This window comes from Bombus affinis, chromosome 7, assembly GCF_024516045.1.
Source record: "Bombus affinis isolate iyBomAffi1 chromosome 7, iyBomAffi1.2, whole genome shotgun sequence".
In the NCBI taxonomy this organism is placed as follows: Eukaryota; Metazoa; Arthropoda; class Insecta; order Hymenoptera; family Apidae; genus Bombus; species Bombus affinis.
In genome coordinates, this window is record NC_066350.1 from 8,575,783 (window position 1) to 8,601,743 (window position 25,961).

General features: G+C 41.5%; 2 protein-coding genes across 3 annotated transcripts in view; one reads left to right on the forward strand and one right to left on the reverse strand.

The window, feature by feature from the left end:
• Positions 1-16: 16 nt before the first annotated feature.
• On the forward strand, positions 17-1,375 carry LOC126918908 (probable 39S ribosomal protein L24, mitochondrial). The gene is made up of 5 exons (XM_050727468.1): positions 17-229; positions 316-504; positions 561-763; positions 892-1,078; positions 1,151-1,375. Exons 1-5 carry the CDS (start codon positions 134-136, stop codon positions 1,235-1,237), a joined length of 762 nt encoding a protein of 253 aa, XP_050583425.1. The 5' UTR covers positions 17-133; the 3' UTR covers positions 1,238-1,375.
• Positions 1,376-1,537: 162 nt separating this feature from the next.
• Positions 1,538-25,961, reverse strand: part of LOC126918870 (serine-rich adhesin for platelets) — a 61,719-nt gene continuing 37,295 nt past the window's right edge. The window contains exons 6-11 of one of the 2 annotated variants that reach the window (XM_050727322.1): positions 21,678-21,752; positions 7,646-8,281; positions 5,861-6,810; positions 3,025-5,494; positions 2,561-2,716; positions 1,538-2,489 (exon numbers count right to left, since the gene is read on the reverse strand). In XM_050727322.1, the coding sequence (XP_050583279.1) occupies positions 2,320-2,489; positions 2,561-2,716; positions 3,025-5,494; positions 5,861-6,810; positions 7,646-8,281; positions 21,678-21,752 (4,457 nt within the window). In that variant the 3' untranslated portion in view covers positions 1,538-2,319. The remainder of the gene's footprint in view (positions 2,490-2,560; positions 2,717-3,024; positions 5,495-5,860; positions 6,811-7,645; positions 8,282-21,677; positions 21,753-25,961) is intronic. The other variant, XM_050727323.1, reaches the window with a different exon arrangement.

Sequence of the window (25,961 nt, forward strand, 5' to 3'; positions counted from 1 at the left end):
GGTTATTCACATAATTTAGGATATGTTATCTATTTATGTTTAAGATAGTAGAAAACTAAGATTTTCATTATATTATAAGAGATTTTACAGTGTCAATATTTTTTAATTTCTACTTAATATATAATTGCAAGTAATGAGGCTCACAACTATTCTATTTGGAAAGTTAGGTGAATGGTCGAAAAAATATGCGAATTTACCAGACCGCTACATAAAACGTGTCTCAGAACGTGTACGTGAATTTGTTTTGTATTAATATTTACTGTATCTTATATTTATATGGTATTTAAATTAGAAAATAATATTTTATATGTATAGGTATTGTGGGAACCTCCACCTGGCAAACCACAATTTCTTAAACGTAAAATAGTACAAAATAAGAAGTTGTACTATTCTATTCATCGACCATGGACAACATATTTTCAGTATGAGAATTGGGTTGTGAAACGTAGATTTTGCCCACCAATTGAACCGATAAAAAATTGGAGTTTCTTTCGTGGTGATCGTGTATGTATCTATATGTATTATATAAAAGGCTTTGATATTAAAATTTTATTTTTTAGGTGGAACTCTTAGCTGGTCCTGATAAGGGAAAACAAGGAATAGTACATGATATTATACAGGAAAGAAATTGGGTTATTGTTCATGGATTAAATACAAAAGTAATAGTACAGAGGAAAAGTAAAGATTTTCCTGGAATTTACTTCCGTGTAGAACAACCACTATTAGTTACAACGCAAGTGCAATTAGTAGATCCTTCAGATTTGTAAGTGTAATAGAATACCGAGAAATATGTATATATGTATATATACATATATATATATACATATATACATATATATATGTATATATGTAGCTTGCTGTTTATAGCTTTAAACATTTAATTTATTTTAGGAAAGGGACTGCAATAGAATGGAGATATACAGAGGATGGTGAACATGTAAGAGTGTCTCTTAGAAGTGGCAGAATTATTCCCATACCTGTATCAAGTCAAGAAACTGTAGATTACAAAACTCCAGATATGTATGCTGAAGAACCTAAAGATACTACTGAAGATGATGTAAAGGAATTAACATTCGAAGTATGTACAACCTGCAATATAATAAAATTATGTCAGTAGGGGAGTGTATTATTGATTTTCATTGATTTATAGGCAGAATTGAAGACATTTGAAATGGATATTATGGATAAAATGGGAATTGTGGAGGATCGCGTACCAAAGAAATATTATTGGTATTAATTTTTCTAAATATATGTAACGTATTAATCTTTTTTATTGTATATATAAAAGTGATCTTTAAGACGTTTTTAAATCTTTATTTCGTTACTGTAAACTTGGTTGAAAGTAAAGCTATAATATAATACAGTTTGAAAAACACCTTTATAGTCCTAATCGTGTTGTGAAAACAAAATTAGATTACGATATCTTGTTTCGTGAAACATGTTGACAATGTTTCTAAAATCAAATAATTAAATTTTTTTTTCCAAATATTCTAAGGTAAAATGTTTTTTGTAGAATTATTGTTTATTAAAGGATTCGTTAAGGACAAGCCGCTTTTATTAATGCTTATTACTTTCATATTAACATACATACATATCACAGCATGATTTTTAACAAACGCGATCTAGAAACAAATGTCAGTCTACATTTAAATACTTTAGTAATGCATTATATTAACATTTCTTTTTTTATATTATATATGCCATATTTCTAGAACAATTGCATTTCAAATTTTTGCACGTTATTCTTATTTACAAATCATTTTTCTTCATTTATTTCATAACATTGTATTAAACAAAATCATAAGATGAATGCATATTTATATGCACGTTATTTCTTGGATTAAGCTTATAATGCAGACTAATAGTAAGTGATTGGGAAACGCATTCCTTTCTTTACAATAATGAAATGTATGCAAACAAACGTTACACATCGTACTCGATGGTACGACATTAAAAAAAGAAATCTCCTAGTGGACTGAGATTTTTCAAATAATTACTTAACAATGCTATCTTGATATTCATACATATAAGCACAATATGTGAATCCTAATTGTAAGTAGTTTCCAACAAAATGTTTGTTATTTTTTGAGAATACGGAAAGACAAACTAAGTACGCGATACATTGTGATTTCGAACATGAGAATGTATCAGGAGATCGTCGAAACGGTACACACATCGTATCCTTCGATTTCAACATAAAAATTTCCTGCTACGAAATCATTACGTTTCTCACATTCGAAATTTGTTGTTTCGTAATAACGTTACATTTATGCAGTCATGATGATTCGTTCGGAACGATTACTTTTATTCGACTATCATTCACGACGATTTGGTGGCAGGGTGCCTGACTAGGAGGTTTACTTCGCCGTCGTGTAGTTTTTTCATGAGGGACCATGCTTCGATTCTTGACATGCGTGTCACATCGTATCCATTCACTTCTAATAACTGGTCCCCTGCTTTCAAGGCACCTGTTTTTTCGGCAGCACCTCCTATATCGTAATATATTTATTAGATTTCAAAGTTATAAATATAAGAGACAAATCTAAAATATAAAACATACCGGTAAATATTTTCTTGATCAGTAACGGTCTATCCCCAAGGGGGCTGTCTCTACCGCCTTCGAGACTGAATCCCAAACCAGTTCCATCCTTATAAACCGCTACAACTGACGGCGGACCCCACGCGGTGTCCTCTGAGGTGTCGTTTGTCTCGAATCCTATGAAAAAAAGCGTTCTTGGTTATTACGAATTAAACGTATCTCTTAAAATTGCTAGACTGCGGATATTTATGCGAATTTATATTTTTATAAATATTTCTATCAACTGAAACAGTAAGATTTATACAGAAATTTGTTTCTCATATTAAATATGACATCGTAGGTACGTCGAATATAGAGGAACTTTTTATGGAAAAGTAATTTCGAAATCCAACTTTTTCCTACGGCGATGTACCTTGTGCGGTGAACCATTCCCTTTAAAATCCGCAATATATTAATTACCTATAGCGCAATTCCATCAAAATTACCTTCGATAATAGTTTCGACACTCGCGGTCCGTGATTTCAATTTGCATCCTTCCTCTGACCTCGCCCGAGAAACAACTAAAACAACTTCCGATCTGGGTTGCTTGAGCACCGTTATGCTTTCCCTGTGCGTGAGACCCTGCGTGCCTCTGCCATTTATACTTAGAATCCTATCTCCCCTCTGCACACGGCCATCCTTGTCAGCGATAGAATGAGCCAGTACTCGATGAATCGTGATTTCTTTAATTTCACAATCCGCCCCTCCGGCTAGAGTGATACCAACGCTACCGGTTGGATTCTCCTTATGAAGTAAGACAACGATCACATCGTGAGCACCCCGAACTTCTTCGAGACTCGCCTCTTCTACTAGCTGCGCTAATTCCTGTTGCGAAATCAAGCTGGTGCTACTGGCCAACGAACTGATACTTCCAAACTGCTCGCTGCAGCATCTGTCTGTGTCGACATCGGTTCCAACCGGAGACACATTTCCGTCCACGCTGCTGTCCAAACTGGGAAATCGGTTATGAGTAGCTACAGTAGTTTGTTGCGGGCTGGTGGGGCTATTCACTTCCAGAGCCTTCTTCATGTCCGTGACACTGATGCTTCTTCGACCAAGATTTCTCGTCGTTGGTATTTTCGATAGCAACGATTTCGACTTTTCCGCTTCTGCCATTTCGTCTCCGCTGTTGTCAGTTACTCTCGACTTTCCCAACGTTCCCATCTTCGAGAATGGTTTATCCTCGTTCCAGTATTCGCTTAACATCGACGAGCTTCTTCTGATGTATCGATTGTCCTTAGGTTCCCACAGCGATCTGTTCTGAACGTTGGAGAGAGTGCTGCTTCTTTCGGTTCTTGTTTCGCCACTTTGAGCTCGAAGTTTCGTGTCTGCTTTCGCGCTCAGAATATCTTCCAGGCTCATCTGACTCTTCGATCGACCAAAACTTCCATCATCCACGTGTATCGCCGACCTAGATCTACTCTTCGTCGTCAGGATCGTCAGAAGATCGTTTTGATCTTCGGCAGGTTTCTTAGGAGGTATGCTAGGAGGAGATCGCTGTTTCGATACTTGCAGCAGTCCAGATTCGTTTTCGTTCCCTTGTTTTCGTCTATTGGTCGACGACAGATCGATCGAGCTGAATTGTTGCTCCTCGATTATGGCAGACTTATTGTTCTTCAAACCGTTATCTACGGCGCTAATATCGACGTCAGGAGATTTCTTTTCTGTTTTATTAACCATTTTTTCTTCGGGTGATTTAACCAAAGCTTTCGCCTCTGTACGAACCCACATTTTCAAATCATTCGAAGGTTCTATTATCTCGAACTTCGACTGCCTCACGGTCGAGGACGTTACGTTCCTCTTCGAAGGCAGCTTCGACTCTTCGGTATTCTTCTCGAAAGAATCATCCTCTCCAAACGAGTCTGTTACCTCTATATACGCGATCTTCACATCCTGTGTACCTGAAACTGTATCCTTGACACGATTTTTCTGATAGCTGTTTTCACCGTTCTCAGTGATCGTTGATCGACATTCATCGTCAGAAAATTTCCTCTGAATCAATGGGGATCCATTGAGATCCCTGCCGCTCCTACACCTAGCGCTAGCCAGAATATTCTTGCGATTGATAGCTTCTACGCTCTGCGGTTTGAGTACTCTTCTGGACAGAGACTCGGCGCTCGCCTGAGATCCAGAAGTGAGAGTCGAAGATGTGCTACAATTGGTGTCAGTACTGTTGGATCGTTTCAATTGCCTCTGAGGTATCTGAGAGTTCCTGGAGTTTGAATCTGTCGTTGGCGATCTAAGACCGGAGCTGCTACTACTCGACGAAGATCTCTCGGAGATGAAGGCTCTGTCGCTTATGATATTGGATCTGGCAGGGTATTCTGCGCTTGTATCTCTCGCGTAAGTTCTAGTCGGGCTGTCCATGACGAGAGATCGCCGTGGATAGTTGGCTTCCGTAGAAACGTAGGATCTCTCTGACGAAACCGTAGATCGTTCCGAGGGAACCGGTGACATTGGTGGACTGAAGCCTCGAGAAATGCTACTCTGCGAGCTACTAACTGCCGAATCATTGTCCGAGTCGTCGTAATCCATCCTGGTCTTTCTCTGCGTCATTTTGGGCCTGTTACGTAATCCCTCTGGTGAACTGGCTGTAGACGCGAATTCGAAACTGTAATCGCTTCGCGTTGGACTGCAAATGCTCTCTAAGCTTTTCGGAGGTTCGGAGAGCGGCGGTGTAGAGGTGGTTGTAGTTGTTGAGGGGCTTTTCGTAGCACTGTTTATCGAGGAATTGCTGGAAGAAGAGCCGTATACCGCGAGGCTCTTCCTTTTGAAGGCTGGCGAGTACTTGGAGTGTATCTGAGGAGCTGGCATCTTGAAGGAAGTGGTCGCTTTCAAGGGCACACTGGCCGTGCTCGCGTTGCTCGCCAAGGAACTCTGAGAACCCCACTTGTCCTGGATGTTCACTTTTGGTAGCTGTAAAGGACGGGAAATGTTCTGATTCGTTCTGAATATAATATCGCTTTGCATTTGCCACGGAGATAGATTTATCTTCGGTAAATAAGGTAAATTCGAGGAGAGATGTTGCGTATTTTGAAAAATTACATATTGTGTGTTTATAATGGAGAATTTTTCCAAGAACAAATATTGTTAGTAGAGTGACTTGCGCCACCGTTTTTATCGAAATAAGTTTCAGTTTTGTTACATGTCAGTGTTAACAAGCGAAAACCTAAAAGTCTATTTTTCCAGGAAAGACGCCAGGTTTGGCGAAGCGATGATGAAATTTCAGGATTTTGATTTCTTTCGACGATAGCTTCTAAGGTTCGGTAAAAATAGACTTACCTGATGCAACAGTATCGAATCTCGCGACTTGATTTCAGGTAAATCAACGATAGGCGCGTCGATCGATATCGTTTCTTTTTCAGGAATGACCAATCCTCTCAGTTTCGATATCGACTTCTTCCTCTGCTCGATCAGCTGATTCCAACTAGTTCTCCTAATATCCTCATTGGGCCTCTTGAACGTAGACGCTAACGAATTCGTTCTAGTAATTTGCGGCGACGCGGGAAGTTCACTCGGCGTGGAAGTTCTATCTTGACCGTACGGACTCGACGCACAGAAACTGGTGGCACGAGACAACGCAGTTGATGTCACAGGTTTTATCGCGACACTCGAAGAATTTTGACCCGAAGTCGTCAACGAATAATTCTTCGCCGGTGATTTAGGCACCGAAGATGTTTCAAACGAGCTGATTAATGGCGTCGTCGCCGAGGTGACAGGCTTTTGTGGAACGATCGGAAACGCCTTGGAAGTATAAATAGTCGGCGATGTCACTGGCGAACTCTGCGTTATACTTGGCGATCGTCTGTACTTCTTCCCAGGATCTTGACTAACGTTTCTTCCCGAATCTGTCAAGTCGAAAGAACTCTGCGTTCTGTCTGAGAAGAAGGATGTTCTCTCCTTCTGACCAGAGCTTTTCTCGTCGCTGCACACGTCTTCCGTGGACTTGTACTTGGACAATCTTCTAACGTTGTTCGTTGCAGCAGCGACCACTACCGAGTTAGGGAACAGAGGACCATCCAGGCTACTTTGCGACGAAAACATAGCGATCTTGTCCCTGACCGATCGTTCAGACTTGTCGTCCTGCCTTCGAAGGTCGCCGTTTAATGAAAATTTTCGTGGCGTCGATTCTAAGATCGCGTTTCTCGTGTATGGCGAGCTAATAGTTTCTGACTTAGGTGGGCAGATGGACTCTATCTTAGGCGGACAGATTGTCTCTAACTTGGGCGGACCTGAAAGAGCAAAGAAATGCCGAATACTTAGCAATGCGATAAGATAGTAACAATGGCATGCTAAGAATTCATGTAGATAATCTGTGATTAAAGATTATGTGAATGTTCACAGTTGAGTATCTATAGCAAAGTGAGCAGAGACTCGAAAAATATATACAGAGATTTGACATGCATTGTGTCATACGGAAATTTGGCTTTCGTTAGGCTAATTCTCGTTAAATGAACTGCTTACATCGACTACTTAGCCCTCGATAGAATTAAATAAGCAGACTTCTAGCGTATAATTCACTTTATAGCAACTTTATTTATTTGAATTAAATTTTCGTTAATATCCGATCAAATGAACTACTTGAACCATCAGAATCTATTTATTCGAACGCTAACTATGACGCGAATGAAAAAATCGCAGATAAAGAATCTATAAAACTCCTTTGCACGAGCTCTAATTATATCGATTATTTGTTTCCTCGCAAGTTCATATTTGTTGATTCCGATGGCAGTCGATAGTTAAAATATTCTAAAAGTTAACAATTTTTTAGATTCAGTAACACGAGTCTGCGACAAAATAGACGATACGTCGATGAAATTTTGCAAACAAGTAACGATATATCGCGACAATGGATATTTTTCAAATATTCGACAAGGTGCAAAATGCAGAATGTCTTTAATTCGACGATCGATTCGAAAGAAAAGTTTTAGCATTATAACATAGAACTTGTTCTTTCCCTGTGGTCTGCGTATTTAATATCTAAAAATCAGCCTCTATATATAATCCAATTCTATATATACACTATATCTAATATATACACTGACAAAACACGGAAGGAAAGTTTACCGGTGAGCGGCAATGGCGGAGGCGTGTCCAAGGTATCCTTCTCGGTATGGTCCTGCGCCTCTTCGATAACGGGTACGTCTTTGTGATAGTAACCCGTGATTTCGATCTTCTTCTCCGACACCAGAATGTTAGCGTCACCTTGATTCCCGTAGCTGGAGTAGTTGGTCACGGACGTAGCCTTTTTAACGAAGTCATCAGCGATGTACGGCTTCGAGTCTTCGAGTACGCGAGCCTCGCGAGCCAATACGTTGCTCGTATCTTGACAAACGTTCTCGACGTTCATCTTGCCGTTTATCTCGATGCTCGGCAGTTCGATCTTGCTCACCTCCTGGCAGACGTTCTCCACATTGGACAAACCGGTGATCCTGTTGTCGGCTAAAATAATGCCAGTTGCGGTGACCACGTTGTTCTCGAGCAACTTGAAGCCTTCGTTGTTCATGAAGGATTCGCTCTCATTGCAAACGAGTCGACCGTTCGCGATCATCGTCGACGTCCTCGCCGTCGCCGTGCTCGTCGTCACGAAACGGTACTGCTGGCTGTTGCCACCGAACTCTTGGTACGCTGCTGGAAACTCGTCCCCGTCCGGGGGCAGGCGCTGACCGCCTCCGCAGTTGTCCATCCTACCATTTACCGTCTCTAAAATCACACAAGCCACAGAGTGTTGGTTATCGTCAGCGTCCTTTACACTGCTCGCAAAACGTTTCAAAGTTGTAAGTTTCTCGTCTATGTCGTGTTCGATAAGGTTTGCGTCCGATAGGTATTTCGTTGATTCGTAAAGATTTTTATATTTCGTGAAAGTATTTTATTAGATGAGTGCAAAAGTTCTGTCGGTTTATTTTTAATATTAAATAAATATTACCGGAGACAATTCACGCTATCGTCCAACTTGCATTTCTTTAACTAACTCTGCCACTTTCAACGACAAACGTCGTACTGACGTTAACGTCCGTATTCCGAAGACTGCAATTTGCGATCGGAAGACTCGCATTGCGTTAATCGCAGCCGCGGACATCGAACGAAACTACGAATCTCTAGACGCGCGTTCGACTCACGCGCAATCCTTAACGTCGCATTTACTTCTATTACAAATTGCGCAACGTAATTGCCTCATTAAGCCTCATTACGATTTAAACGTTAGGTATTTGCGTGCGCGTGTAATTCGTTATTTTCCTTCAATCTAAGAATTCTCCGACGAAGATAGATTCGCTGGAAAATGGCCCGAAAATAAAGCAAGAAGACTTGTATTTCCATTGGTTCTGCGCGAATTCGGAATTCGCGCGTATTAGCTCGCGTTACCGGAGCCCAACTGTTCACGCTCTCGTGCGCTCGTCGAGGGGATCGATTCCGCAACGCGCGTCGCTCTTTCGATCCACACGCGTCGTTGCTCCCGCGATCTCGCGAACGTTGATCCGTTCGTGCGTTCCAAATGCACGGGATTCCAGATTGCAGAGGCGGGGAAGGAGAGAAACGTCTAATAAAATCTAGCTACCAGTCGCGATAACGTTGGAAAAGGTTTGGTCTGGGCAAAACCGACCGGTGAATATTTTTTCAAACATCCATTTCCCGTTTATCGGCACTCTGGAGCGAGCATACTCCGGTAGGAATTTTAATCTACGCAATTGAGATATTCCTGTATAGCCAGGCGTGGGTCTATCTCTATGCGCTCTTATGATTTGCGTTCACCCGTCTTTAGATTTTTAAGTCGTTCGGCGTTTCTGCTTCGAAGGTCGCTGATACCAGGATCAGGAGAAACAAGCAATCTTATTACCACGTGATCGTGTATTCATATAGCTTTTCTAATATCAAAGTATCGGATAGAGAGGTAATATCGTGTTTCGGAATAGCGTTGTTAAAATAAGCTTCGAGGCTCGAGGTTCGAAAGCTCGATTTGCGGTTCGAGGTGTAAGCATCGAGATTCTTAAACTTTGAATCGTTAGAGCTCCAGTCCTTGGAAGGTATATCGTTCTGACGATAGCTTAGAAAAATGTGTTTTTTAAATTTCCCTCGAGTTTCAGGCGTGTAGAATGTAACGTCAAAGTGGTTTATTAAAATTCTCCGAAACTACCATAAAAACGGCCATAAAATCTTCGAAGCTACACGCTAGGTTGACCTTGACACGGCTCCTAAATTTCCACACGTGGGTTGCATGGACGTTGAATTTTTCTATCGAAATTCGGTTTCATCAGATAGAAAGATGTTTAACGTCGTAACAAAGTCTGCGGTATAAGAGAGACAAACGTCGCGTACATCTACAAGGATTATTTCATTCTTTCTTCGAACTACACAAATTCGCGAATGATCAAAAATACGATTCGATCGAGGAGAATTCAAATGACATCACATCACGTTGCATTTTGCGAACTGTCCGGTCCAAATTTGGCGGAACCTCGAAAATCAAGGACAAAATACTGGAGGACCCGCGAGGGAAGCCAAACGTGTCCTGGTTATTTTAGCGGTTTACGCAATCGCGCGTTACTTTCACGCGCAGCGGCGATCGTTTGCCGGCGATTTACATAGTTGACCGGTGCTCGACGAGGGAATCGCGTGCAAAGGACGTATCCGGAGCAGATCCGCGGTTTCCTCGCAGCCGACCGGATTGCTCAAATCCAAGGATTTCTACATTCTAACACGCGCACCCACTGATAAACCGCGTACGATCGCGTTATCTGCGCTCGCGCGTTCGACGCACGGGCGTGTCACGCTTGGTCGCTCGGAATCGCGGAGAATATCGTCAGAATAAATATTTCCAAATACCATTTGTACCAAAGGTACCGCCTCCGTGCACGTTTTCGCGTTTCACTGGAATACTAGATGAAACTTTTTCACCATGTGAACAGATATACTTTCCTATTATATGTAACTTGCGAACGTAGACTTCGTACGATATATTAGTTTGAAACTCGCAACAACAATTTACAGTATGACGTGGCAGTGAGTAATACTATATAAACAAAACACAACGCGTATGTATATATAACGGTAGCATGATTTTTAGATAATAGTTCCGATGGAACTTGACTTTGGAAGATTGTTATCCTCTATCGATAGTGGAAATACCGGGAATATGCTGTTATATCGGGCTGTATCAGACATTTTCAAACAAACAGAAAAATCTTTAAAACACGAATCAGTTGTTATCTTGTCGGAGAAAAATTTATCTCATATATCAGCCTTTTATTTTATTCCAACAGAATGTGAAACTTTCTATGTCTATGTAACGATACCTGTTGGTGTTAACGAGATAATAATATTTCGCTATTGCGTAACACGGTACATAATCTTCGTGTTGCAAAAATGTTATCCGTACGTAAGGAAGCTCGTTAACATAGGAAATTGATATGGCAAAGAATCAAAGACTCAGGATGGAAAGCCTGCGTTTCGCGGTTAAATCGTGCTCGCGTGCCACATTTCCCGCTAACTTCTGATTAACATTCTTGGCTGGTTGCCGTACGATGGTACCGATCGCCGATACACCTGCAACCGGCGCTCTGTTCCTCGATATCTCGATACGATGCACCACGTGCCATCGGAAATTCCATTGACTGGCAGAAAGCGTGGAGCCGGCACATTATGTAATTCGCGGACGAACTGCACCTACGAGTTTCCTATTCCTGTCAGCTGGTATTCCGATCATTAGACTGTGGACGTTTGCACATTTACAGGGAATTTGAAAGTACAAAATCGCGCAGAATGCGCATAATACGAAAAAATGTATAAAATATGCAAAGCTTTCTACGATTCTTGGAAAGTGAAACAACTTTCTACCGAGGTTTTACTTTTTGAATTACATTGTCAAAAGTATGAATTCGTATAAAAATTCGCGGTTTATCGATCATTTAACGGGAAATCCGCTAACTTCGATTCCTACCGCACCTATACGCGTATGCGACGATCAGATTTTTATTTTTACGAGAATAGGAATGGAATTCTGCAAATGGGTGAATCCGTTGAATACGATGTTTCCGTAAAGTTCGGTACAGGTCGGTGACGTTTTAATTCGACTCCGCGAGTTTCGCATTCCAGCATTCCACGAGCAACAGACACCCGTCGACGGGAACGCGACCAGATCTGCGTTTACGTGCAACGGACGCACACCGCAGCTCGGTATCCTCGATATCGGTACAAATATGGTGCGATCGCGGGAACACATACGCGCTGTATCGAGCAACGTCTTTCTGGTAAGCACGTCTAACCGATTAGTTTCATCCGCTGGTGTTTGACCGGGAATTTTAATCAGTCACGTCTGCGCTTTCAGCGTAGCTGGGCGACGATGTTTGCGAATCGTGAGACCGGTTCCACATGGAGATACGGGAATAGATCGAAGCTACGGTGGTCCTCGAAAGTATTTCAACTCTCGCCGTAGAAAACTTTCGTGAATACATCGCGTGTATTATACGTAACTTCTTGCAGTTTCATTAGCGCTATAATAATATAAGAGACACGATCGTCGTGATTAGATGCTTTAAATTTGAAATCAGACGTTTCTATTAAACATTAAAAATAAAACCTATTTATTGGAAACACACGCTTACAGCATACACACTGATCTTGGTAAAAAATCTCTTTAGCAAATGTTCGAATGCCTCCGTCAGACACTGTACGTTAAATTGTATACAATGTACATTTGATACAGTCGATTCTACAAAATGACAAGATCGCTCTTATAACAAGCGATGCTTTTGATCGCTGGTCGTTAATTCGTCTATTTCACACTCGTGTATTGGCCAGTACTTCTGTATAATCTTGCGCGTATCTTCTCTGTAAAAGGGTTTCAAAGTTATATCCCTGTTCAATCTGAATCTCTTGAAAGGTAATTTTAAAGCGATCACGAGGACCTTTCACTTTACTCTATCGCTGAAGAAGAGAACACGTGTATCTGAAGTGGTAACGTTTTGTTTGCTCTGCTCGTTGACAGAAGAAACATCCATAAAGTCGCCACATCCCTCTGTCCGCGCGTCACCGATCGAACCTGGCTTCCGACAGTTCCAATTCTACGTAGTTATGGCAAGTACTGACCTCGACTCCGTCCGAGAACCGGGCTTCCACCAGGAAGCTTCCAATGTCAGGCTTCTCCGCGCATGACATAACTTCTTGCACCGAATATTCTTGCTTCTTAACAAACTCATTCGACGCGAGCTTCTTGAGATTTCCCTCAAGCCGACTGAGCACCGTCGACTAAACGTTCGTAAATTTGATCGAAAAGCTAACTCGAGAGAAGGTCAGGGGTCAGAAACAGGGGTCAGACGCTTGAGCGGCCCTGGTGAACCGATTCGAAGAAAAAGCAAGGCTAACTCGAAGCAAGGGGTGAAAGGGACACCGGACGACGACTCGTTCTTACTAGTAAGAAGGCTCTCGTAAGACTGAACGACATTGCTCGTCGAGGCCAGCTTCCGTGGTTAGCACCGACATCAAGCGTTATGCGCTCGTGGGAGAAGGGATAAAGTGGTGGCCGCTGCGACGTGTCGCGGCCACGTTTTTGGTCCTCGATCCGAGATCGGTGTACCTAGATTTAAATTACGAAATATCTTCTCGGTGAACTTATCTTGGATCTACCTGGCTAAATGGAAAACCAGCTTGTTCTGGAATAAGTATGCTAGAGGCGGTTTTATTACGGTTAGTTTGGTGGAACGGTTGGAGAAGTTCGGAGTTGATGGGAACGTTAGAGGTTGAGAAATGGAGAAGAGAACCTGACGACCGTCGACTCGTTGAAGTTTGACTCGGTTGGGTTTACATTATCCGAGATGAAAATTAGATTTCGATAGATAGGATTAAAATATAGATATAAATATTTGCTTCTCGATATGTGCACGTAGTTTACTTTTAGTAGCTAATTTTCTGTATTGGATTTAATGCTGTTTCTCGATCCGATACATCCAACAAAAATAGAGTATCGATATTTGTTCCGATGTTAGGAAAAGAAAAGGATACGAATGTGACAAAGAAACGGAACAACAGAGCTAAGCTGATGTGTTGTACGGACACGATTAATCGGTAAAAACACGCGTGTCCGAGTTTCATACGAGTAGAGAAATAAACAAGTGGAATATCGTTGTTAGATCAGAAATTAAACAGGTTAAACAATCTCGCGTTAAAAAGATAATAAACCTCGCGTTTATCATATTTTCATACAAATCATGAATTACGTCTTCCGAAATTAACGAGATTTCACTCACGCTTCTTACGTTACGTTTCTTACGAAGAAACATAAAACACGATATTATAACGTTACGCATCTAAAAGGATAATTTCATGAAGAAATTATGTAACAAATTTTTGGCGTTCGAATCGGAACAAATGCGAGCTTCGAGCTATTAAATCGAACGACATAACATTGTTTTTACTGTTGAGCTACTTACGGAATAGATTCTACGTTTGTACCGCTCCAAGAGGAGAACGCGCGGTTCCCAGTGGAATGAGTTACGCCAGGGAGCCCAGGTGAGAGAAAAAGCAGAGTCACGCCAAGGTTAAGAGCTATTAATCGCGATGTGACGTGAAATATCGACGAATACGTTCCGTGCTGATTAATCTTGCCAGAACGTGTCAACCGTGCGAAGCGTATGAGTTAAACCGGACGAGTTTTACGCGGCTTTGGAAAGCTGGATGTGACCAGGTGGTGCGTGCCGTAGCACACGAACAGGAAGCACTAACCATTCCGTTATTGCGTTCACTTAATATCGTCGGATCGATATTTTAACCCGCGCACTTATCTGCGCGATCGTGAGATAGCTATAATTGGCTTTCGAAGTAATATTTATGGATCGAATTTTCGATACGAGATACGACAGAGGATACTCTGTTGATCGTGTTGCAATGATGGAGTTGGTCACCATCTTAGCGGAGACTCCGCTAACCTGTTGGCGTGGGACCGATTTACGGAGAATTTACGGAGAATTAACGGTGTAATATTTAACGACGAGTAAAATTAAAGAGCTCGTAACGAAGACGATTCCTCGTCATTTTTCCACTTTTTAGATAATGACGCATGCTACACATATAATAGCGAGAAGTTGGACTTGGAACATGGCGAAATCGATGTTATAAAAACTGATCTGTATCTTGATTTACGGTGTCTTTTATTGATATTCACTACCGTGTCCGGGGTGTTTCGATGTATTAAAAGATTAATTAAGATAATTCAATATTACCGTTATAAACAAATGTACCTATGACAATAATTTTCCGAACACCTTAACGTTAGAATTTGAATAAAAATCATGTATCATCGAATAACAAATTGACCGATCGTATAAAGATCTCTGTCGAAACGATGTTCGCAATCTCGTGATCTAATTGAATATAGCTCTTCCGTGATTACAAATACGTTTGTAAGAATTACGCGATGGATATTTTCTGTTTCAAAAAATTGAAATGTATTGGGCAGAAATCAACGATAGTGGAAAGGGAAAAGCCCTTTGGCTTTTCCGCAGGACCAAGGATCGTTTTTATCACGAGCCTTTCGACTTTATTTTTCTTTTTCATTTTCTTTCAATTTTGCCACAGCTTGAGAACCGATGAAAGTGATCTGGGACACGAATATCGCGAGTCGAAGGAAAGAACGTTTATCGTTGCATGCTTAGATGATTTTTCTGGCGCACCCAGATAACCGCGGTTACACCGATCGCAACCGTAAATTACGTCATTATGCACGTCAATTACGTTTGTCGCAACGAGTCGGGCAATATTTTCTTTCCAAAATGGGCACTGTTAGACAGGAGATAAAAGTAACAGAGTTATGTCACCGAGACCAAAAGTCGTTCGTCCTTGACGTCCAAAGATTCGAATCGCGGTTAATGTTATTATATCTCGAAAGTATAGAACCTTGTACGTAGATTATTAATTGTTACTTTTTATCTTGCTCAATGACGTCCTTTTGTTGCGTCGATCGGCGTCATGGCGATGAAATGATTGATCGTTTTTCAGACAGACTAAACTTCGATGTTTACGTTTATTTTCTCTGTCCAATGTTTTCTTTGTCGTTTACCAACGCTGTCTCGCGCAGGTATTTAAAGATGTCTCAACAGTTTCAAACAGCAATGTATATAAAATTTGCAAGATAATTACCGTAAACGTATATACATTTGATAAAAGGCCAGTATATAGCACGAACAGCCGTCCTAAACGTACAATTAGCGTTAAGAATAGTTTCATTAAATATCGTGGTTCGTTGCTATAATCCATAATTGATTGTCCTTAAGTACCTTGATCTCTGCGAAAAGCACACGTGCATTAAATACAAATATCTTGTAGCTTCTCTGTAGGTTTTCAGTTTCGCTTCAAACATTGCCAATATAATTAGTCGAATAGTCAAATATTCCTTCGATGCTAATGAATTCTGAAAACGGTTTCCACGATACACACGATATATCCGTAAAAGACTTGCATAATTATTCGAATACTTTTATGAGTCGCTGTCAAATCAATTCGCGCAGTACGCCGTGATCTTTTTATTTGCGAAATGGAAATGAGTCATTCGAATAGTATATATCTACGCTTTGCTTGGCAAGCAATAAATCATCGCGTTTCGTGGATCGAGTGTTTGTTTAACGCGTTGCGATATTTTAATCTCCGTTGAAAGAACGATCATTATGTTTGCGCATCGAGAACCGTTCGATCGTTAAAAGGCTCTTGAACGAGAAGGTTGGTGCGACTAAATACGAGCTCGAATACGATCGTGGAAGGAGCCAGTCGTGTGTCCTTAATTGCATAACGATTTCGACCTATTATCCGGTTTCTGTCCGGTGATTTGTACATCGAAAAACCCGATTGTCTTCTCCGGATACTTAGGCGTAGAAAAGTAGGACGCAACTTTATACGTCGAACCGCGTTGAAGGGTTAATATCACGTTGCAGATCTGAGAGTGACCTCGGCCACGTCTGGCGCATACGTTTCGCCTGTTGCCAGCTAAACAGACCCGTTTATACCAGCTATCGAGCGTAATTGTAATCGACGTGGTTCCTGTTGAAAGAAATTCATTGAGTACTAAGACAAGTTGTAACATATCGAAACAGACGGTGGATAAACCGTTGGTTTTTATTCGTCGTTTCTTCGTACGCGTCGTTCATGTCGCGACAGCCGATCAATGACGATCGAGAACTTCGATAAACAAGACCGAAGGATTATTTCAATTACAGTGGCGTCATTAATGAAAAGAGCATATACGGAGCAGATATAGATGGACAAATGGATCAATTGTAATTACAAAATGAAATTATTAACCGCGAGTGCTACGAGGAAAACTAATTTGTCAATTGTAATAAGTATGAGTTAAAGAGTATTATTAAGTATTACTTTAAGTAGATGTATCTCTTACTACAAATTACGTTTAAAATTTATTTATTAAGCTTACATTGACTTATGAACAGAAGTGTTAGGTTGTCCGGAAAGTATCTTTCTTTTACAGACACGTCTTTTACAACGATGCACCTTTATACAAACATGAAACCTAATCTGTCGATCTTTATTTTGATTGATAAAATAATATAAAATGGGAAATATCGTGCATCCGTTATTTCCTTATAAAACGAAAGAAATTTTTCAAGCGAACTAATACATCGCTCGTAGCGAGTTCCGGGACATGGACGAGTTGACGTCTTCGTCCAGTTAAAAACCGAAGTTTTGATCAGTTCAGCTTTCGAGAGGCTCGAGTAAAGGTTTAAAAACAGAAGAGAAGTGGTTACGTTATCTGCACTTAATACACGGTGGTAAAACATCGCTCGTTAAATCACGCGGCTAAAGAATATTCGATAAGGGAGACCGGATCTCGCTAAGCCGCATTATGAAATCCTTTTTGGCCTACGAATCTCACACTCTGATTCACGCGTTACATCACGAATCGCACGGTCTATCTGACTTTTCCCTTGGAATTTTACGGGCGTGCACGCGACGTCGCGACCGCGAACAAGAAAAGAATCCTTTAAAATGCGAAACGGAGTTCGCGTTACTTTCAGGCCACTCGAGTCAACCGGCTGCACTCGTCAAACGTTCAATTTCCGTTTCTTTCCTGCCGGCAGATGATCACCGAAGGATTTCCTTAGTGCCTTTAATTTTATAGCGCCTACTGGCTCGAACGAGCAAACGTGGCCTTTTGTTACCAATGAAACTTCCCTTTACGGCGAGACTCTATGAGAAAACGCTTTGCGAAATTCCTCCTACCGTCCATCCATTTTCTACTGAATTTACTTTCCGCTGGTAGCGCGGCCTTTCAACGTGGTTTGGTTTCCGATTGGCTTAACTACCACGCGTAAGTAACCAAATCCTCTTCGTAACGGTTTGTCAACTCGTTTTGCTGTATCATCGAATACTATCTGATAATGTGCGAACGACACAAGACGTGTTTATCGATAGTTTGTTGCGCATGAAATATCTCGTTCGTCACATATATCTAAATAATAATAGGTCGAACTTGGGAAGTAACCAATCTTCGTGACGTATGTGCGTAGGTGGACAATTTCAAATACAAACGATCGAATGCTTTTTCCTCGATCGAACAACAGCTTCCGATTGACATCATCGGACTAGCCGGTCTGTACAGCGAAATTGATTCCACTGATTCGCCGATGAATCGCAAAGGTTGGTTTCGTGGCAGACAAAGCAGCCACAGTTACTCCGATTTTACACGCCCAGCACCCGACCGATCGCGCAATCCCATGGTTCTCACATTATTTCCCTCGCTTGGCGTTGACACGCGGGTCAAAGGGCCAACAAGGAGCGACCTTTCGCGACGGAATATTTCGGCTCTAAACTAGTCGTATTTCGATACCGAGCGAGAATTTTTACGACATGTCGGCGAAGAAAGAATGAAACGCAGTAAGTAGTAAGTGACAGTAAAATACAGACGATTCACGTTTTGAAAGAATATTCCAGTGCAAAGCTCCGAGAAAGATGAAGTTGTAGAAATATACGTGCAGAAATCTGTATTCGAATTCTCGAGGTCGATGCAATTGAGCTTATTTGAACGAATGCAAAGGAACGATGCAGGTCGTAAGAAGATTTTATCCTTAAGCGAAAACGTTCCAAGCTTTGTACACTACCAGCAATTGTCGCTATTCGTCTCTAAAATTTGTAGGAATATAGTTAAATATATGTGCAGAACGAAGGTAGAGATTCTTTGTACAAAAATGCCAAAGGAAGTCTGGCTTTCTACGGTAGAATATTCCCATAATTCTTTTAGGTATGAACTCTAAAAAATACTTTGATATTACAAAAAATCACAAAATGCTAGAAATAAATTTATTTTTCATGTTTTAACGATTCAAACAGCCGTGTCAAAAATATTTTTATGCGAGAATACTCATTGGCTGCATGGCAGTTCACCGTTAAATAATTGCTAAGTGGTACAAAAGATTGTTACAAAAATATATAGTACCGTCGTATCTGAAAGATTTATCAACGCGTCAGGTAGGCGATAAATATCCCATAGTTAGAAATAAGATTCCAGAATGCGGAAATATTGGCATTGAAGTCAGCGACATGTCGTACGTGCCTCGATACACCGATGACGCGGTCTTCGTCCGTTCTTGTTCATGGGAGCGGCTCGCGAGACGAGTAGGAAACGAATCACACCTCGAGAATCTTATCCAATTATTTTTTTTTAAAGGGAAACTAGCGTGTCGGCGATAGCTCAAAAAGAAAATACGCTGACTGATGAAAATAATGGTGTGGTTCGGGGCAACGAATAGCGAGTTTACGTGTCTCGATATCGATACGACGTACTCCGACAGCCAATAGTGGCTTTTTATTCGCGTCGATTCATACAGTACGGGTTTCCTCGTTTCTTTCAGTGAATCCACCTCTTCGTTTTACCGATATATACGGTAGTTCGTGAAAGTACCTTAACACTTGTAGCAATCTTTTACGAATATATCATACGCGTGTTATACGAAAGCATCGCAAGTTTCATCAATTTTGTAACGAGACTCGACTGTCACCATTGGATATATTGATAAAATTTGAAACGAATATGAAAACGTATAGGTAAGTTGGAGTACGTATTTCGTAGAAATCATAAAAATGTTTAAACAAACGTTAAGACGACTAAATTTACAACGTTTACTTATTATTAAATATATGTTTGCAGTAAATATCCTGTATCTTGTATATACACATGTAAGGATTATCAATAGAATCTTAAAATGCTTGATATTATATAATACATCTTTGTGTCATAGATAGATAAACATACACATAAAAGTTTTCTACGATAAGTGTTGAAATATTTTCGTGAATCACTCGTATGTACAATGTACACGGAAATTAAGAGATGTAACGATATCTTCGTTGCGTTTTCTCAGGAATTGCGCTCGCTTCTATCATACTTTCCTGGAAATTTCGATGCTCGCGTTCTAGTTTCTCTTGGCGATCTACTTACTTACGAGATTGTCGCGTCTCTACGATGATACCACATCGATCGACGTCGAAACTAAACATCAGAGTATCAATTTGTAACGGCCGCCGGGCACGCGATGTTTTATCTGACTGATTCGGTGTTCGACCAGCGTCACATCAGTTCGCAATGTACAAGGCTGTTCTCCCTTTATCTGGTAAATTAACAATAACCCCTTATCGAGTGTTTTTTCCACTTTAGCCGTGGCGAATCGAAGAGCAGATAACGGAGAACGTAGAGAAAAGCGCGGTGACTAACGCTTTGATACAAGCAGAAAAATATCGATGCCAGTCAAGGAATTAGAAATCAGTGATTCGTTTCGATTCGACAGATATTTAGCAACTATTGGACGCCTCGCTTGTCTAGCGATTGCAAAAGAGCCTAATTTTCAATGACGCGTTTTATCGCGTATTAAACGTATTAAATTACTTTCTACATTTCACATCTAATTAATTAGAATTATAAGAAATGCAATAGCGTGCCAATCGTTTTTATAATCGTCGTACGATAGTTATCGATAGTAATTTCAACTGATAAGATTTCTATCGAGAGAAATCTATGGGACGTTAATAGAAGATGCAATCGATCGAATGAAACTGATTATTTCTTATCGTTCAGGCTATAGATTGGTCAATAATTTTAATGCATTTCAGAAGTTTATTTCGGCTGCAGTCATTTTCGATGTATTTTTCTAAAAGATATTTCAAATTATCGCGAGTCACTACGTCGTTTTAATACGTTTTTAACTCTGATAAAATAATAGGTTGCTTTACGATAATTAACTAATAACAAGTCAGACATCCAACGAGGTTGCGTTTTTTCCAACTTTTACGAATGATTTCACTTCTTGGTTCTTAATAGGTTAACACGGTCGAGCAGATACTCGGGTAGAATTCCGCGGAACGAAATCGCCAACTAGCAGAGAAATATGCGGGGAATGAGAATCGTGACTCCGACATCTAAAATCTAGAAGATAGTTCGACCACGTTGTTCGTTTTCGCCCTGGGACGCCGACACGAGGCGTTCATTACCGGTCCCGAACCAGATCGTGACACGTCACGAGCGTATCTCAATGTGAAGTTCGCAGGCACGATCGAGGGCGAATTCTTGCAGACTTTCACCGGCCGAAGGACGGGCCATCGCGTCGTAAACCGGCGAGCATTTGCGGCTTAGCACCATTGTTGCGCCTCGCGGAATGATTGTTGGTCATGCCGCTCAGAAATACTCGCCGCGGGTTCCGTAAAAATTTATTCCCCTTGCCTTCTTCGTAAACCCGGAGAAGCGGTTCTGAGAAAGGAATGCCGCGAAAGAATGTCTGGAGAGCTTTAGCTTGGATGACTCGAAAGATTCGTGAGATCTCGAGCCGTCTAATTTTCTCGTTAACTAGATAATACCTTAACTCATTAAGGACCAAGTTGCGACAACGCAAAATGTCATTTTTTATAGCATATCATTGATAATCGATAAAGAAGATTTTTCTCATAGATTAAATAATATTCGATCCTGAAAGGATTACTTTTTCTTACGCTTCGTTACGAGCTTTCCGAATAACCTGATATATTACGTTTAAAAAATTAGCAGTTCGAATGATAAATTAACTGTTCCTCGTTCAATAAGTTAATAGCAAACGAGTAACGTGTGTTCGCTTACCTGCTTGGAGATTTTCAGCGGGGGCCTCGAGAGAGTTTGCGTTTCGATTCGCGTTGTCTACCTCGTCATTCCGCGCTGAAATCAGGAAACACGAGAAAATCAGTGCTGTATTTGCAAGAGAGTTTAAACGCGGCTCGCGTTATCGAGCGACACTCGAGCCGCAGACTGCGTTTCCACGGCTTTTCAAACCGCGATTGCGAACACTTCGGTATCGTTGGATGACGTTTCAATTAAGAGAAACTACCGAGCGACAGTAACGAAACGAAAAACTTAACGTACACAAACAGAGACCAGTGATAATGAATCGAGGTACATAATAGCTAGCAGCTAGTGGGCACAGCTGCACGGTTCACTCTAGTTGACCTGTCGTTTATTAAACATCAGATACACGGCGAGCCAAATAGGCGTACGACACGAGTCCAATGTGTGTCCACTGTGCGTTGAAGCTTATGCTGCTTACGCTGTGCGTGTACTAAGCAGAGAGAGAAAGACCCAGCAGGCTGCCTGTTTCCCAGAAACAGCACCTACAGGATGAGATTTACCTCGAAGCATGCCTCTAGGTCTCGCACGAGATGGATCGACTATCGTAAGCAGCAGCTCTAAAACTATGTAACGTCGTTTCAACATTTACAACAATTATCGCAGAAAATTTGTATGCGTATACCGTGCGTGTTATGTAAAACATTTTGAAATTTCAGTGACACTATAACGAGACACAATTGTCATACTCGTGTTGGTAATATTTGAGACCAATCTAAACATATGCGTAGAGCTTTTTTCACTGAATATTTTCCTTGCACGCTTCAAAGATAGTGAGTGAAAAATATCGAAATCTCGTAGATTTATCAGCTATTTATAACAATCCTTGAAATTAACGAGTTCTCTTTCCAACTATGTAATTACGTTAGAGTGCTTCAGCAGACATCGAGTAATACGAAAATTAGAAAATCTACAAATTGAAAACGCGTTTATCACGTGTGTCTCGTGTGATCCATAATTGTAATTTTTTCGCATAAATGTTAAAACGATATTTCGCTGTTTCGAAGCTGTCGATTATGAATAGGTATCGCGATATCTTTCGTCTCGTGCGAGATCTCATATGGAGTCGTGTCTCGAGATGAATCTCATCGTGTAGAGACTGTTTAACGTAGACCGTAGAGTCGAGTAACAGCGTATTTCCGTATGCAAGACACCATTACTCTCATTCAGCAATAAACGGAATACGCGGAAGACTATACGGGCTACGGGGACTCGACTGGACTCTTGTTCCCTGCGACCTTGATCGCTTAATGAACATTGCCCGTGCAGATCCGTATCTTGAGAAGCGGCACGTCCACCGACTCTCTACTTCCCTCCCACGACGCCAACAAACCTTTGAACTCGATCGCTATTAATTAATCTCAAAGATTGGCGGGTGCTCTCGTTTCGAAACAATCCAACACGAAGGTGAATTTAATCGCTGTAATCTTCTGCTGATATCGTAAATAGATTCGATAAATTACGGTTCTGTTGCAAGATCTCGGCGGATGATCTCCAGAGTTTCTATGGATTTCGAGTCACGATTAACGAGGATGTCTGTTTCAAGGTTTCTCGATGAGAACCCTACAATGGAATGTGCCGAATGCGATGCCGAACAGTATCCTTCGCTTCCGAATCTTTCTCGAACGTCTACGATTTTCTTATTTGGTACGCTTTCTCATATTTGAGCTATCAGAATGACGAAAAAGTCGGAATAATGAAACGTTAGATCACCTGGTGAAGAAAAATAATTTCTGTCATTACATATTTTTAAACAAAAACAATTTTGATAATAACGATCACGAGTAATCAAAATACTTAATAAATTAATATCTTTAACCATTGGATTCTTTGAAAAGGATATTCGAATAACAGCGATTGTAATAAAGAAAATTCTACCTTTTAAAACGAAATTCTTTTAAAACGAAAAACACGCTTCAGCAGATTTTAATTACGAAGCCAAGTAGCGGGAAGGAAGGAGTCGGAAGGCACAACCGGATACCTTCGTCCGTCCTTGAGACTTCGAACGAGAAACGGTTGATCGAATTATAGCGAGAGCGGTGTCGGATAGATGGCGAAGAATTTTCGCTAGTGCAGCGGATGGTGACGCGCGTTCTTCGACGGCGAGGAATATTTTTGCGGTGCCGGCAGATTTAAGGCGAGCGATATCGTCTGCTTTGAGAGTTCTTACGGTGAATCGTAAACTCACGATGGTGCCGCGATCCGAGCTTGGACGTTATGACGAATACGAACGCGTGGCCTAATCGAGCGTTAAAATTCCATGTCCGTTTCAATTTTACGGACAGTTTAGTCGAGGATGAGGAAGTAATCCGTGCGCATTAGCAAAAATTTCAATCGCGCCGTGCGACCGCAAGAGAATATTACGTTCTTCCATTCCTCTACCACTCCAAGGCCCTCTTGTACGCTTGAATTAATATTATTAGCGAAATTTTACTAGTCACAAGTTACAAGTTACTAGTACCAGCAAATACTCTTGTACGTGGTACATAGCTTGCGCAAGTATTCAAACATTCGTAGACACGTTCTATGAATACGTATATTACGTGCGTTATGTAAAACATTTTGAAATTTCGAAAGAACAGTTACCAGACTCGATTATCATGGCTATATTATAAAATACAGCAGCGTTACGTTTTACGGTACACTGTGGCGTGTATCGTGTGGCGACGATTAAGACGAGCATTTTTCAGACGACATTTTTCAATGGCGATCGAACGGGAAGAGGAGCTCGACGAAAGGCCCGGCGGGAAGTTGACATTAAGGGTTCCGACCGAGGGAACCGAACCAGCAAACAGGAAAAAGGGAACGAGAAAGAGAGGGAGAGAGAAAGAGAGCAAATCAGTCCGGGAGTGGTAAACAGGAAGAGGACAGGTTGGCTGGGAAATGGGAGTGAGCGAGAGAGAATCGGAAGGAAGGAGGGAGAGTTGGAAGAAGTGGAAAGAGAGAAAAGGGAGCAACGAAAAATAAGAAGAGTGGTTCTCCTCTCCGGTCTAAGAGTTGGGAGCGGGTGGCCTTGAGCAGGTCATCACCTCCGGCTTGCGATGCTGATGCTGCCCGCGCTGGACCATCTTAACTTCTTCTTCTTCTTCTTCCTCTGCTTTTTCCTCTTCTACTTACTTCTCTCGAACACTCCTCTCCTCCTTCAACCACCTCTTCCTCGCCAATCTTCTTTGCCCTTCTCCTTCTGTCGCTTGCCGTTTCTCCCGCTTCGCTTATTTCTCTTTTTCCTCTTCTCCTTTCCTACCGTTCTCTGTCTTCCTTGCCCTTCCGCCTCATCCTCGACTCTCATTCCTTCCCCTCCCTTTCTCGTGCTCTTTCGTTCGCCATCCTCCTCCCTATTCACGTTCTTTACACTTTTCCACGAACCTCCGCTCCACGGAACAATCCGTCCGAGCTAACTTCGCGGAGGCCGAGCGGATTTACAAACGGACGACGTTCCTCGTCGCGATGTCGACGACGAGAATTCTCTTGCGGATTCGCATCGGTAATGCGCGTACGGAGGATAGTTTTTTTCACGAACTTGGGAAATTGAATAAAAACTGGCCGAGTATAATCCTTCAATAGTAAGAGGATCATTGGGATTTCTGGAGAATCGAATCTTTTCGTGTTATCTTTGGTATCGAGTAATCTTACGATTCCTTTCTCCATCTTGCGACGTCGACTTTCATCGTAGAAATCCACGTGGAGGTTAGATATACAGTTTTAACGTCGTTTCTTCCCATTCCTCGAAGGTGCCACGACGTTCCGACCACATTTCCCCATCGCTGTCACGAACCACACGCTTGCCTGCGTTGAACCCCGCAAATTGTCGAGTGTAGCGAGAAGTCTCTGTGTCGTGGCAGGGGAATCGCGCAAATTGAGTTTGACAAAGTGGATCATCGGGGTCGGCCTTTCAAAGACGTAATAACGCTGAACGCGTGGCTGTGTGGTCTGCAGCGTGTAAAAATTGGACGTCACTGGAACAGCTAGCATTTTGGTTGTACCTCGCAATTTTGCTCATTTCAAGTTCGCCAAAGCACCTCGTCTTGTTCCTATACGAAACTCGATAATTTGCTTCGACCGATTGTCGGAACAAGATTTCGTGCCTGGCTGACCGAAACGGGAAGGAAGGGAATCACGCAAATGGAGTTTGACAAAGTGGATCGTCCGTACCGCCTCTGAAACGTAATGGTCGACGCGTGGCGATGTCAGCCTTTGCAGCTACGACGCCGGGACGAAATCGTTTCGGTAAAAATCGAATGCAAC

What these genes read in the sequence shown, in the direction of transcription:
- LOC126918908 (XM_050727468.1), top strand. Translation starts at nt 134, where the DNA reads ATGAGGCTCACAACTATTCTATTTGGAAAGTTAGGTGAATGGTCGAAA. An exon ending in GTTTCTTTCGTGGTGATCGT is followed by an intron (nt 505 to 560) that starts GTATGTATCTAT and finishes TTTATTTTTTAG; the next exon opens with GTGGAACTCTTAGCTGGTCC. An exon ending in TAAAGGAATTAACATTCGAA is followed by an intron (nt 1,079 to 1,150) that starts GTATGTACAACC and finishes ATTGATTTATAG; the next exon opens with GCAGAATTGAAGACATTTGA.